The sequence below is a fragment of the Oncorhynchus mykiss genome, chromosome 12 (assembly GCF_013265735.2).
Source record: "Oncorhynchus mykiss isolate Arlee chromosome 12, USDA_OmykA_1.1, whole genome shotgun sequence".
In the NCBI taxonomy this organism is placed as follows: Eukaryota; Metazoa; Chordata; class Actinopteri; order Salmoniformes; family Salmonidae; genus Oncorhynchus; species Oncorhynchus mykiss.
In genome coordinates, this window is record NC_048576.1 from 100,786,288 (window position 1) to 100,801,286 (window position 14,999).

Consider the following 14,999-nt stretch of genomic DNA (forward strand, 5'->3'; position numbering starts at 1 on the left):
TTAGGTCAGTTGGACTCAGTTTAGGACAGTTGGACTCAGTCAGTTGGACTCAGTTTAGGTCAGTTGGACTCAGTCAGTTGGACTCAGTTTAGGTCAGTTGGACTCAGTTTAGGACAGTTGGACTCAGTCGGTTGGACTCAGTTTAGGACAGTTGGACTCAGTCGGTTGGACTCAGTCAGTTGGATTCAATCAGTTGGACTCAGTTTAGGTCAGTTGGACTCAGTCAGTTGGACTCAGTTTAGGTCAGTTGGACTCAGTCAGTTGGACTCAGTTTAGGACAGTTGGACTCAGTCGGTTGGACTCAGTTTAGGACAGTTGGACTCAGTCGGTTGGACTCAGTCAGTTGGATTCAATCAGTTGGACTCAGTTTAGGTCAGTTGGACTCAGTCAGTTGGACTCAGTTTAGGTCAGTTGGACTCAGTCAGTTGGACTCAGTTTAGGTCAGTTGGACTCAGTCAGTTGGACTCAGTTTAGGACAGTTGTTATAATAACATAATGTATGCTATTTTTCCAAAGCGACTTATGTGTGTATACATTTCTCATACCTCAGCAGAAATCGAACCCACAATATATATATGTTTTAAATCCATGTTTTGTTTTTATTTTATTGAATATTAAAACAGACAATCTACTTCCTGCCACTCAGCATCTACATTACATCCAGTCTAACAGACTCCCATCCAGAGAGACCCACAGGAGCAGCCCGGGTCAAGCACCCCGCCCAAGAGCACATTGACAGATCTCCCACCAAGTTGAATCGGGGATTCTAATTAGAGACCTCTCAACCACCGGCCCAAGCTCCCAACCGCCAGGCCACCAAACCATCCAAGGTCCCCGCACAGTTCCCCCCTGAGAGCTGCCCCTCAACCCACAGTCTTTAGTGTTAAAAGCTCCATGCTCTGCCAGCTGAGCCATACAGGACCACTGTTGGACTCCGTTGGACTCAGGTGGACTCAGTTGTAGTCAGTTGGACTCAGTTGTAGTTAGTTGTAGTCAGTTGGACTCAGTTGTAGTCAGTTGGACTCAGTTGTAGTCAGTTGGACTCAGTTGTAGTCAGTTGGACTCAGTTGTAGTTAGTTGTAGTCAGTTGTAGTCAGTAGGACTCAGTCAGTAAGACTTGGTTGTAGTCAGTTGGATTCATTTGTAGTCAGTAGGACTCAGTCAGTAAGACTTGGTTGTAGTCAGTAGGACTCATTTGTAGTCAGTAGGACTCAGTCAGTAAGACTTGGTTGTAGTCAGTAGGACTCAGTCAGTAAGACTTGGTTGTAGTCAGTTGGACTCAGTTGTAGTCAGTAGGACTCAGTCAGTAAGACTTGGTTGTAGTCAGTTGGACTCAGTTGTAGTCAGTAGGACTCAGTCAGTAAGACTTGGTTGTAGTCAGTAAGACTCAGTCAGTAAGACTTGGTTGTCATCAGTAGGACTCAGTCAGTAAGACTTGGTTTTAGTTAGTAGGACTCAGTCAGATGGACTCAGTCAGTTGATATAATAACATAATGTCAGTCAGTTGATATAATAACATAATGTTAGTCAGTTGATATAATAACATAATGTCAGTCAGTTGATATAATAACATAATGTCAGTCAGTTGATATAATAACATAATGTCAGTCAGTTGATATAATAACATAATGTCAGTCAGTTGATATAATAACATAATGTCAGTCAGTTGATATAATAACATAATGTTAGTTCAGTCAGATGGACTCAGTCAGATGGACTCAACATAATTTATGCTGTTTATCCAAAGCGACTTACAGTGATGTGTGTATACATTTCTCATACAGTGACCTCAGCAGAAATCGAACCCACAATATATATATATATATATATGTTTTAAATCCATGTTTTGTTTTTATTTGATTGAATATTAAAACAGACAATCTACTTCCTGCCGCTCAGCATCTACATTACATCCAGTCTAACAGACTCCCATCCAGAGAGACCCACAGGAGCAGCCCGGGTCAAGCACCCCACCCAAGAGCACATTGACAGATCTCCCACCAAGTTGAATCGGGGATTCTAATTAGCGACCTCTCAACCACTGGCCCAAAGCTCCCAACCGCCAGGCCACCAAACCATCCAAGGTCCCCCCCACAGTTCCCCCCTGAGAGCTGCCCCTCAACCCACAGTCTTTAGTGTTGAAAGCTCCATGCTCTGCCAGCTGAGCCATACAGGACCACTGTTGGACTCTGTTGGACTCAGTTGTAGTCATTTGGACTCAGTTGGACTCAGTTGTAGTCAGTTGTAGTCAGTTGGACTCAGTTGTAGTCAGTTGGACTCAGTTGTAGTTAGTTGTAGTCAGTTGAACTCAGTTGTAGTCAGTTGGACTCAGTTGTAGTTAGTTGGACTCATTTGCAGTCAGTTGGACTCAGTTGGACTCAGTTGTAGTCAGTTGTAGTCAGTTGGACTCAGTTGAAGTCAGTTGGACTCAGTTGAAGTCAGTTGAAGTCAGTTGGACTTGGTCAGTTGGATTCATTTGTAGTCAGTAGGACTCAGTTGTAGTCAGTAGGACTCAGTCAGTAAGACTTGGTTATAGTCAGTTGGACTTGGTTGTAGTCAGTAGGACTCAGTCAGTAAGACTTGGTTGTAGTTAGTTGGATTCATTTGTAGTCAGTAGGACTCAGTTGTAGTCAGTAGGACTCAGTCAGTAAGACTTGGTTATAGTCAGTTGGACTCATTTGTAGTCAGTAGGACTCAGTCAGTAAGACTTGGTTGTAGTCAGTAGGACTCAGTCAGTAAGACTTGGTTGTAGTCAGTAGGACTCATTTGTAGTCAGTAGGACTCATTTTGTAGCCAGTAGGACTCATTTGTAGTCAGTAGGACTCAGTCAGTAAGACTTGGTTGTCGACAGTTGGACTCAGTTGTAGTCAGTGTCAGCTGTAGGTTGTTTTAGTAATGTTCCACTGTTGATCCTCTTCTACTTCCTCATATTGTGTCGTGTCATGAGGCTTGAGCCATGATGTTTATTGGACAGGATAGAGATACAGAAATAGGAAGTAGATCAGAGTCTGACCGCTCCAGCACCCCAGGGGCTGTTCTGTTTTTTTAAAGGACTGAGTCAAATAACCATTTTCACTTATTCTGTGTACCGACTTGAGTTAGTGGATACTTCCTCAAGGGAAACCATTGAAATCAGATACCGGGTGATTCATAGAGGTAATATAGTCATTGTTTATCTTCATGGTATGGACATTATCAGTATGGTGATGTCATGTTATTTAAATTTGTTTTTTTAAGTGGTTGCCATGGAGACTGAGAGAGAAAGAAAGGCAGCTTCTTCGACCCTGGTTGTCATGGAGACGCTGTAAATAACAGACACTCGGGAGAGAACACACACACACACATCTATCCTCCACGGGTAGTTGACCCCATCTAGACAGGTGGAAGGCATTATGTCATCCTGTAGTGTGTGTGTGTGTGTGTGTGTGTGTGTGTGTGTGTGTGCGTGCACGTGTGTGTTTTCAGAGCTGCTCTGTTCTAGATAATTAACCATACAAACAACTCTGTATCCCACCACAAGCTGTTAAACATGATAACCCCTTACAGTACTCTGTTCACTGTAAGTAACCTGTAGTAACAACAGGGTGATCAAATGAAGATCCTACACCTGTAGCAACAACAGGGAGATCAAATGAAGATCCTACATCTGTAACCTGTAGTAACAACAGGGTGATCAAATGTAGATCCTACATCTGTAACCTGTAGTAACAACAGGGTGATCAAATGCAGATCCTACATCTGTAACCTGTAGCAACAACAGGGTGATCAAATGAAGATCCTACATCTGTAACCTGTAGTAACAACAGGGAGATCAAATGAAGATCCTACATCTGTAACCTGTAGCAACAACAGGGTGATCAAATGAAGATCCTACATCTGTAACCTGTAGCAACAACAGGGAGATCAAATGAAGATCCTACATCTGTAACCTGTAGCAACAACAGTGAGATCAAATGAAGATCCTACATCTGTAACCTGTAGCAACAACAGGGAGATCAAATTAAGATCCTACATCTGTAACCTGTAATAACAACAGGGAGATCAAATGAAGATCCTACATCTGTAGCAACAACAGGGAGATCAAATGAAGATCCTACATCTGTAACCTGTAGTAACAACAGGGTGATCAAATGAAGATCCTACATCTGTAACCTGTAGTAACAACAGGGTGATCAAATGAAGATCCTATATCTGTAACCTGTAGTAACAACAGGGTGATCAAATGAAGATCCTACACCTGTAACCTGTAGCAACAACAGGGAGATCAAATGAAGATCCTACATCTGTAGCAACAACAGGGTGATCAAATGAAGATCCTACATCTGTAGCAACAACAGGGAGATCAAATGAAGCTCCTACATCTGTAGCAACAACAGGGAGATCAAATGAAGATCCTAGAGAGAGAGAAAGAGAGAGAGCGAGAGAGAGAGAAAGACAGAGAGAGTGTGAGAGAGAGAGAGATGGACATTGAGAGAAAGAGAGTGAGAGAGAGAGAGAGAGAGAGAGAGAGAGATGGACAGAGAGTGAGAGAGCGAGAGAGAGAGAGAGATGGACAGAGAGAGAAAGACAGAGAGAGAGTGAGAGAGAGAGAGATGCAGGGTCTCTGATTGTGTTGATACCCTGTGTTCCCATGCAGGTTTGATGGCGGATAAGGAGGAGAAGCCTGTGGGAGAGGAGGACGACGAGACAGACCTGAACTACACTCCACCAGCCCAGAAGAGCCTGCAGGAGATACAGGAACTAGACAAGGATGATGAGAGTCTCAGGAAATACAAACAGACTCTACTAGGAGCTGGACCAGTGGTGGCAGGTCAGTGTGTTACTGTGGTCAGTGTGTTACTGTGGTCAGTGTGTGTTACTGTGTATTACTGTGGTCAGTGTGTGTTACTGTGGTCAGTGTGTTACTGTGGTCAGTGTGTTACTGTGGTCAGTGTGTGTTACTGTGTTCAGTGTGTGTTACTGTGGTCAGTGTGTGTTACTGTGGTCAGTGTGTGTTACTGTGTTCAGTGTGTGTTACTGTGGTCAGTGTGTTACTGTGGTCAGTGTGTTACTGTGGTCAGTGTGTTACTGTGTTACTGTGGTCAGTGTGTTACTGTGGTCAGTGTGTTACTGTGGTCAGTGTGTTACTGTGTTACTGTGGTCAGTGTGTGTTACTGTGTTACTGTGGTCAGTGTGTTACTGTGGTCAGTGTGTTACTGTGTTACTGTGGTCAGTGTGTGTTACTGTGTTACTGTGGTCAGTGTGTTACTGTGGTCAGTGTGTTACTGTGTTACTGTGGTCAGTGTGTGTTACTGTGTTACTGTGGTCAGTGTGTGTTACTGTGGTCAGTGTGTGTTACTGTGGTCAGTGTGTGTTACTGTGGTCAGTGTGTTACTGTGGTCAGTGTGGTCAGTGTGTTACTGTGGTCAGTGTGTTACTGTGGTCAGTGTCTTACTGTGGTCAGTGTGTTACTGTGGCCAGTGTGTTACTGTGGCCAGTGTGTTACTGTGTAAGACACACTGGCCACAGTAAGAGACCACAGTAATGTTGGTACTGGGCCCTGCATCAGAGACCACAGTAATGTTGGTACTGGGCCCTGCATCAAAGACCACAGTAATGTTGGTACTGGGCCCTGCATCAGAGACCACAGTAATGTTGGTACTGGGCCCTGCATCAGAGACCACAGTAATGTTGGTACTGGGCCCTGCATCAGAGACCACAGTAATGTTGGTACTGGGCCCTGCATCAGAGACCACAGTAATGTTGGTACTGGGCCCTGCATCAGAGACCACAGTAATGTTGGTACTGGACCCTGCATTAGAGACCACAGTAATGTTGGTACTGGGCCCTGCATCAGAGACCACAGTAATGTTGGTACTGGGCCCTGCATCAGAGACCACAGTAATGTTGGTACTGGGCCCTGCATCAGAGACCACAGTAATGTCGGTACTGGACCCTGCATCAGAGACCACAGTATCATCCTGGTATCTAGTTGATTCATCCTGGTATCTAGTTGATACATCCTGGTATCTAGTTGATTCATCCTGGTATCTAGTTGATTCATCCTGGTATCTAGTTGATTCATCCTGGTATCTGGTGTTACTGCTGCTTTAATAATAGCTATAACTCAATATTATCAACAAGAACACACACACACACACACACACACACACACACACACACACACACACACACACACACACACACACCCTCTCTGAACCCTCTCTGTGTGTGTTTTTTCAGACCTGACCATTCCCAATGTCCAGGTCACCAGACTGACCCTGATGTGTGACCAAGCACCTGGTCCCATCACCATGGACCTCTCAGGTAAATACCACTCCTTTATCCCTGGTCCCATCACCATGGACCTCTCAGGTAAATACCACTCCTTTATCCCTGGTCCCATCACCATGGACCTCTCAGGTAAATACCACTCCTTTATCCCTGGTCCCATCACCATGGACCTCTCAGGTAAATACCACTCCTTTATCCCTGGTCCCATCACCATGGACCTCTCAGGTAAATAACACTCCTTTATCCCTGGTCCCATCACCATGGACCTCTCAGGTAAATACCACTCCTTTACCCCTGGTCCCATCACCATGGACCTCTCAGGTCAATACCACTCCTTTATCCCTGGTCCCATCACCATGGACCTCTCAGGTAAATACCACTCCTTTATCCCTGGTCCCATCACCATGGACCTCTCAGGTAAATACCACTCCTTTATCCCTGGTCCCATCACCATGGACCTCTCAGGTAAATACCACTCCTTTATCCCTGGTCCCATCACCATGGACCTCTCAGGTAAATACCACTCCTTTATCCCTGGTCCCATCACCATGGACCTCTCAGGTAAATACCACTCCTTTATCCCTGGTCCCATCACCATGGACCTCTCAGGTAAATACCACTCCTTTATCCCTGGTCCCATCACCATGGACCTCTCAGGTAAATACCACTCCTTTATCCCTATCCATCCTTTTCTCTATCATATCTCACCACTATCTCTCTATCCCTCTCCTGCCCTCACTATCTCACCATCCTCCATCCTTCTCCTGCCCTCACTATCTCACCATCCTCCATCCCTCTCCTGCCCTCACTATCTCACCATCCTCCATCCTTCTCCTGCCCTCACTATCTCACCATCCTCCATCCCTCTCCTGCCCTCACTATCTCACCATCCTCCATCCCTCTCCTGCCCTCACTATGTCACCATCCTCCATCCCTCTCCTGTGTAGTGGGATGAGGCTCCAATATGAATGAATTCAGTGTAATGGGATGAGGCTCCAATATGAGTGAATTCAGTGTAGTGGGATGAGGCTCCAATATGAATGAATTCAGTGTAATGGGATGAGGTTCCAATATGAATGAATTCAGTGGTGGGATGAGGCTCCAATATGAATGAATTCAGTGTAGTGGGATGAGGCTCCAATATGAATGAATTCAGTGGTGGGATGAGGCTCCAATATGAATGAATTCAGTGTAGTCGGATGAGGCTCCAATATGAATGAATTCAGTGGTGGGATGAGGCTCCAATATGAATGGATTCAGTGTAGTGGGATGAGGCTCCAATATGAATGAATTCAGTGCAGTGGGATGAGGCTATGTATGGTTTTGCTCCATTGTTATTCTGGGATGGAGAAGAAGACCAGGCGCTGGATCCTGTTCTAGGGGACTGTGTGTGTATCTGTCTCCCTGTCTCTTTGTGTGTGTGTGTGTGTGTGTGTGTGTGTGTGTGTCAGGGGACAGCTCAGCATGATAATGTAGGTTTAACGCCCCATCCTGCAGAGCCATGATGATGTCATCCTCCCACAGAGCAGGGAACTGTGGAGGACCATCCATCTGTGTGTGGTGTCTGGTGTATGATGTGTGGTGTGTGTCTGGTGTGTGTGGTGTCTGGTGTGTGTGGTGTCTGGTGTATGATGTGTCTGGTGTGTGGTGTGTGTCTGGTGTGTGTGGTGTCTGGTGTATGATGTGTCTGGTGTGTGTGTATGTGTGTTTGATAGTGTTTGTGTGTGTGTTCTCATGTGGACGACTAGTGTGGGTGGGTGATTGTGTGGGTGGGTGATTGTAAGGTTGGGTGGGTGGGTGATTGTAAGGGTGGGTGGGTGATTTGTAAGGGTGGGTGGGTGGGTGATTGTAAGGGTGGGTGGGTGATTGTAAGGGTGGGTGGGTGATTGTAAGGGTGGGTGGGTGATTTGTAAGGGTGGGTGGGTGGGTATTGTAAGGGTGGGTCGGTGATTGTAAGGGTGGGTGGGTGGGTGATTTGTAAGGGTGGGTGGGTGGGTGATTTGTAAGGGTGGGTGGGTGGGTATTGTAAGGGTGGGTGGGTGATTGTACGGGTGGGTGTGTGGGTGGGTGTGGAGGGGCTTCCCTTGAATGAGACGATATCTAAGTATACACCACTATCTTCTATTTCACAAAGGACAACCAACACACACACACACACACACACACACACACACACACACACATACAAACAAACTGAGACTGAGACAAATGGGAAAGGTCACCTGGTTGCTAGGTGATAGAACCATCCGAGAGAGAGAGAGAAACAGAGATAGAGGCAGAGAGAGAGAGAGATGCAGAGAGATAGAGAGAGGTACACAGAGATAGAGAGAGAGAGGTACACAGAGCTAGAGGCAGAGAGAGAGAGACCGAGAGAGCAGCGTCTGTGACTGTTCCCTACAACATGTATAAGCTAGCACAGTAGCATAGAGAGACCGAGAGAGCAGCGTCTGTGACTGTTCCCTACAACATGTATAAGCTAGCACAGTAGCATAGAGAGACCGAGAGAGCAGCGTCTGTGACTGTTCCCTACAACATGTATAAGCTAGCACAGTAGCATAGAGAGACCGAGAGAGCAGCGTCTGTGACTGTTCCCTACAACATGTATAAGCTAGCACAGTAGCATAGAGAGACCGAGAGAGCAGCGTCTGTGACTGTTCCCTACAACATGTATAAGCTAGCACAGTAGCATAGAGAGACTGATGATGCCATGTAGATACTTCATAGAGTTGGCTTAACTAACGTTGGACCAGAGCTAGCCCTTCATCATGACATCATTACATTATACAGTACATAATGCCGCCTAGAGTTTGAGAGCGAGACTAGAGCTAGCCCTTCATCATTACATTATACAGTACGTAATGCCCCCTAGAGTTTGAGAGCGAGACCAGAGCTAGCCCTTCATCATTACATTATACAGTACGTAATGCCGCCTAGAGTTTGAGAGAGAGACCAGAGCTAGCCCTTCATCATGACATTATACAGTACGTAATGCCGCCTAGAGTTTGAGAGCGAGACCAGAGCTAGCCCTTCATCATGACATTATACAGTACGTAATGCCGCCTAGAGTTTGAGAGCGAGACCAGAGCTAGCCCTTCATCATTACATTATACAGTACGTAATGCCGCCTAGAGTTTGAGAGCGAGACCAGAGCTAGCCCTTCATGATTACATTATACAGTACGTAATGCCGCCTAGAGTTTGAGAGCGAGACCAGAGCTAGCCCTTCATCATTACATTATACAGTACGTAATGCCGCCTAGAGTTTGAGAGCGAGACCAGAGCTAGCCCTTCATCATGACATTATACAGTACGTAATGCCGCCTAGAGTTTGAGAGCGAGACCAGAGCTAGCCCTTCATCATTACATTATACAGTACGTAATGCCGCCTAGAGTTTAAGAGCGAGACCAGAGCTAGCCCTTCATCATTACATTATACAGTACGTAATGCCGCCTCGAGTTTGAGAGCGAGACCAGAGCTAGCCCTTCATCATTACATTATACAGTACGTAATGCCGCCTCGAGTTTGAGAGCGAGACCAGAGCTAGCCCTTCATCATTACATTATACAGTACGTAATGCCGCCTCGAGTTTGAGAGCGAGACCAGAGCTAGCCCTTCATCATTACATTATACAGTACGTAATGCCGCCTAGAGTTTGAGAGCGAGACCAGAGCTAGCCCTTCATCATTACATTATACAGTACGTAATGCCGCCTCGAGTTTGAGAGCGAGACCAGAGCTAGCCCTTCATCATTACATTATACAGTACGTAATGCCGCCTAGAGTTTGAGAGCGAGACCAGAGCTAGCCCTTCATCATTACATTATACAGTACGTAATGCCGCCTAGAGTTTGAGAGCGAGACCAGAGCTAGCCCTTCATCATGACATTATACAGTACGTAATGCCGCCTAGAGTTTGAGAGCGAGACCAGAGCTAGCCCTTCATCATTACATTATACAGTACGTAATGCCGCCTAGAGTTTGAGAGCGAGACCAGAGCTAGCCCTTCATCATGACATTATACAGTACGTAATGCCGCCTAGAGTTTGAGAGCGAGACCAGAGCTAGCCCTTCATCATTACATTATACAGTACGTAATGCCGCCTAGAGTTTGAGAGCGAGACCAGAGCTAGCTAACAAGCTTGTGAGCAGAGCGGCACCAACATTTTAATTAAAACACGTTTTTGTAGTTTAAAAAAAACAAATGTGTAATGTGACAACGATAGTTTTCTTAATTAGCATTGAACAAGTTAATCCTAATTCTTCTCTAATTAAAAATCTCTCCTTAATTTCTGAATCACGCTTGTAACGTCAGTAGTTACAGTAGACTAAGCTTCAGGAGGGCAGAGGGACGGGGAGGGGCAGCTAGCCTACACAGAAGATGTTCAGCTGGAATGCAGGCAGACACTGGAATACCTTTCTGAGTGACAGAGGGTTTGAAAAAATGTACGGAACTTCAAATAATTAACTGTTATTAACTGTTTCCCATGCTTTTAAAATAAATGTTTCTGTTCCGGAACGGTAGAGTTAAATTTTGTTCTCGGTTCTGGTTCTGTTCCTCAATTTTTTTTTCTTTGTTTTTCAGTTCCGTTCACTGAAACGGTTCCAACCCCTGATTCTTACATCCTGTAGGTATTTTTCTTGTCCAAGTCGGATATGGCAGTGTGAAGTGCAACGGCGATTACGTGTTCCGTGGATCTGTTGGGGCGGTATGTGAGTTGTAGTGTGTCTAGGTTGTCAGGGGAAGGTGGAGGTGGAGGTGATCCTTAACTAGCCTCTCAAAGCACTTCATGATGACAGAAGAGAGTGCTGCGGGGCGATAGTCATTTAGTTCAGTTACCTTAGCTTACTTGGGTACAGGAACAATGGTGGACATCTTGAAGCATCGATTGAAAGGCCTTTGATGCCTCTTGTACATGACAGTACACCATAAAATAGAAAGTGTAACTTTCCTGAAGAATTGTGTGCTTTGCTTCAAGTCAAATTTTATTTGTCACGTGTCGATTACAACAGGTGTCGTAGGCCTTACCGTGAAATGCTTACTTACAAGCCCTTAACCAACATGTGGAGTTTAAAAAAAAGTAAGTAACAAAAAATATTTCGTAAAATAATTAATAAAAAAATACAATAACAAAACTAATATAATTAAAAGTAACACAATAAAATAACAATAATATATATATATCAGGAATCAAGGTAAGACCCAGATGTAGACCGTGTCGAAGTAACAATATTTATTACAGCAACAGGGGCAAAGGTACAGGACGGCAGGCAGGCTCAGGGTAAGGTACAGGATGGCAGGCTCAGGGTCAGGTACAGGGCGGCAGGCAGGCTCAGGGTAAGGTACAGGACGGCAGGGTCAGGTACAGGACGGCAGGCAGGCTCAGGGTAAGGTACAGGACGGCAGGCTCAGGGTAAGGTACAGGACGGCAGGCTCAGGGTCAGGTACAGGACGGCAGGCTCAGGGTAAGGTACAGGACGGCAGGCTCAGGGTCAGGTACAGGACGGCAGGCAGGCTCAGGGTAAGGTACAGGACGGCAGGCTCAGGGTAAGGTACAGGACGGCAGGCTCAGGGTCAGGTACAGGATGGCAGGCTCAGGGTAAGGTACAGGACGGCAGGCTCAGGTTCATGGTACAGAACGGCAGGCAGGCCCAGGGTAAGGTACAGGACGGCAGGCTCAGGGTAAGGTACAGGACGGCAGGCTCAGGGTAAGGTACAGGACGGCAGGCTCAGGGTCAGGTACAGGACGGCAGGCTCAGGGTAAGGTACAAGATGGCAGGCAGGCTCAGGGTAAGGTACAGGACGGCAGGCAGGCTCAGGGTAAGGTACAGGACGGCAGGCAGGCTCAGGATAAGGTACAGGACGGCAGGCAGGTTCAGGGTAAGGTACAGGACGGCAGGCAGGGTCAGGTACAGGACGGCAGGCTCAGGGTAAAGTACAGGACGGCAGGCAGGCTCAGGTTAAGGTACAGGACGGCAGGCAGGCTCAGGGTAAGGTACAGGATGGCAGGCAGTCTCAGGGTAAGGTACAGGATGGCAGGCAGGCTCAGGGTAAGGTACAGGATGGCAGGCAGGCTCAGGGTAAGGTACAGGACGGCAGGCAGGCTCAGGGGCAGGCAGAGTGGTCAAACAAGACGAAATGGCAACAGACAAACAGAGAACACAGGTATAAATACACCGGGGATAATGGGGAAGATAGGCGACACCTGGAGGGGGGTGGAGACAATTACAAGACAGGTGAAACAGATCAGGGTGTGACAATAGATAATAAACAGGGATGTTCACATCAGCAAACCGCTCGCCCACACGACGGAGCTACCACCATGCTCCTCCTTCATCTTTACAAGTAGAGAGAGGGGGTGGGAGCTACCACCATGCTCCTCATTACAAGTAGAGAGAGGGGGGTTGGAGCTACCACCATGCTCCTCATTACTAGTAGAGAGAGGGGGGGTGGAGCTACCACCATGCTCCTCATTACTAGTAGAGAGAGGGGGGTGGAGCTACCACCATGCTCCTCCTTACTAGTAGAGAGAGGGGGGTGGAGCTACCACCATGCTCCTCCTTCATCTTTACTAGTAGAGAGAGGGGAGTGGAGCTACCACCATGCTCCTCCTTCATCTTTACTAGTAGACAGAGGGGGGTGGAGCTACCACCATGCTCCTCCTTCATCTTTACTAGTAGAGAGAGGGGGGTGGAGCTACCACCATTCTCCTCCTTCATCTTTACTAGTAGAGAGAGGGGGTGGAGCTACCACCATGCTCCTCCTTAATCTTTACTAGTAGAGAGAGGGGGTGGAGCTACCATCATGCTCCTCCTTCATCTTTACTAGTAGACAGAGGGGGGGTGGAGCTACCACCATGCTCCTCCTTCATCTTTACTAGTAGAGAGAGGGGGTGGAGCTACCATCATGCTCCTCCTTCATCTTTACTAGTAGACAGAGGGGGGGTGGAGCTACCACCATGCTCCTCCTTCATCTTTACTAGTAGAGAGAGGGGGTGGAGCTACCTCCGTCCCTCCTCTACGCTGTTCCCTCCTCCATTCTCTCTACAACCTATTCTATATAGTGTCAAAGGATTTTCTGATGGAAATGAGAGAGAGGGAAACTAAGGGGTAGGGATGGAGAGGGAGGGTGAGAGAGACAGAGAGGGTGAGAGAGACAGAGAGGGTGAGAGAGAGAGAGAGAGAGGGAAACTAAGGGGTAGGGATGGAGAGAGAGGGAGGTTGAGAGAGAGAGAGGGAAACTAAGGGGTAGGGATGGAGAGGGAGGGTGAGGGTGAGAGAGAGAGAGAGACAGAGAGGGTGAGAGAGAGGGAGGGAGGTTGAGAGAAACAGGGTGAGAGAGAGCGAGAGACAGAGAGGGAAAAGAGATGCCTGATATACCCGCGTGTGATGTGCTGGTTCTCTCTGTCTGGGAGAGAGGGAAAGAGGGAGAGAGGGAAAGAGGGAGGGAGGGAGAGAGGGAAAGAGGGAGAGAGGGAGGCTGAGCGAGAGGGAGGGTGAGCGAGAGAAACACTCTCCAGGGAACCAATGTCTGATCCTGTCTTCAGAGAGGGAGGAAGGGAGAGAGTGTAATGGTTGTCTGATGTGACTTTGATGTTAACTGGTAATACCAGGAGTTACTGTTAAACTAGGTCTAGGGAGGGGGCAGGGCTGTGTGTGTGTGTGTGTGTGTGTGTGTGTGTGTGTGTGTGTGTGTGTGTGTGTGTGTGTGTGTGTGTGTGTGTGTGTGTGTGTGTGTGTGTGTGTGTGTGTGTGTGTGTGTGTGTGTGTGTGTGTGTGTCCACCACAACACATCAGTGCTGTCCTTTCCCTTTCATCTCTACTGCTTCCTCCGTTCCTCTGTTCTCTACATCTCTCTCCATGTATCTATCCTCTCCTTCCGTCTGTTCTCTACATCTCTCTCCATGTATCTATCCTCTCCTTCCGTCTGTTCTCTACATCTCTCTCCATGTATCTATCCTCTCCTTCCCTCTGTTCTCTACATCTCTCTCCATGTATCTATCCTCTCCTTCCGTCTGTTCTCTACATCTCTCTCCATGTATCTATCCTCTCCTTCCCTCTGTTCTCTACATCTCTCTCCATGTATCTATCCTCTCCTTCCCTCTGTTCTCTACATCTCTCTCCATGTATCTATCCTCTCCTTCCCTCTGTTCTCTACATCTCTCTCCATGTATCTATCCTCTCCTTCCGTCTGTTCTCTACATCTCTCTCCATGTATCTATCCTCTCCTTCCGTCTGTTCTCTACATCTCTCTCCAGGTATCTATCCTCTCCTTCCGTCTGTTCTCTACATCTCTCTCCTTTTATCTCTACTGCCTCCTTCTTCCCTCTGTTCTCTACATCTCTCTCCTTTTATCTCTACTGCCTCCTTCTTCCCTCTGTTCTCTACATCTCTCTCCTTTTATCTCTACTGCCTCCTTCTTCCCTCTGTTCTCTACATCTCTCTCCATGTATCTCTCCTCTTCTTCCCCCTTCCCCTGTCCTCCTCCTCCTCCTCTTCTTCCTCCTTCCCCTGTCCTCCTCCTCCTCCTCTTCATCCCCCTCCTCCCGTGTATCCCTCCATGATAAGGCTTTTACAGCAGGGTAAAGTGTATCCCTCCATGATAAGGCTTTTACAGCAGGGTAAAGTGTAGAGTTTAAATGTATTAAACACCCATTATCTGTGATCAGAGGGTTCTAGAGTGGGTTCTGGTCAAATGTAGTGCCTATGTAGGGAATAGGGTGCCATTTG

The 14,999-nt window shown here is 47.0% G+C and overlaps 2 protein-coding genes across 7 annotated transcripts in view; one reads left to right on the plus strand and one right to left on the minus strand.

Moving 5' to 3' along the window:
- LOC110539068 (NLR family CARD domain-containing protein 3) overlaps window positions 1–14,999 on the minus strand; it is a 1,005,455-nt gene that overhangs the window by 956,858 nt on the left and 33,598 nt on the right. The gene's annotated exons all lie outside the window — the stretch shown is intronic.
- Window positions 1–14,999, plus strand: part of LOC118937852 (rho GDP-dissociation inhibitor 2-like) — a 44,288-nt gene that overhangs the window by 21,176 nt on the left and 8,113 nt on the right. For 4 of the 6 annotated variants that reach the window (XR_005035269.1, XR_005035268.1, XR_005035270.1 and 1 more), the window contains exon 1: window positions 6,313–6,930. Coding sequence is in view for 3 of the 6 variants with exons in the window: in XM_036939624.1 (XP_036795519.1) it covers window positions 6,534–6,930 (397 nt within the window). In the remaining 3 variants the exon portion in view is untranslated. The other 2 variants (XM_036939626.1, XM_036939625.1) reach the window with 1 other exon arrangement.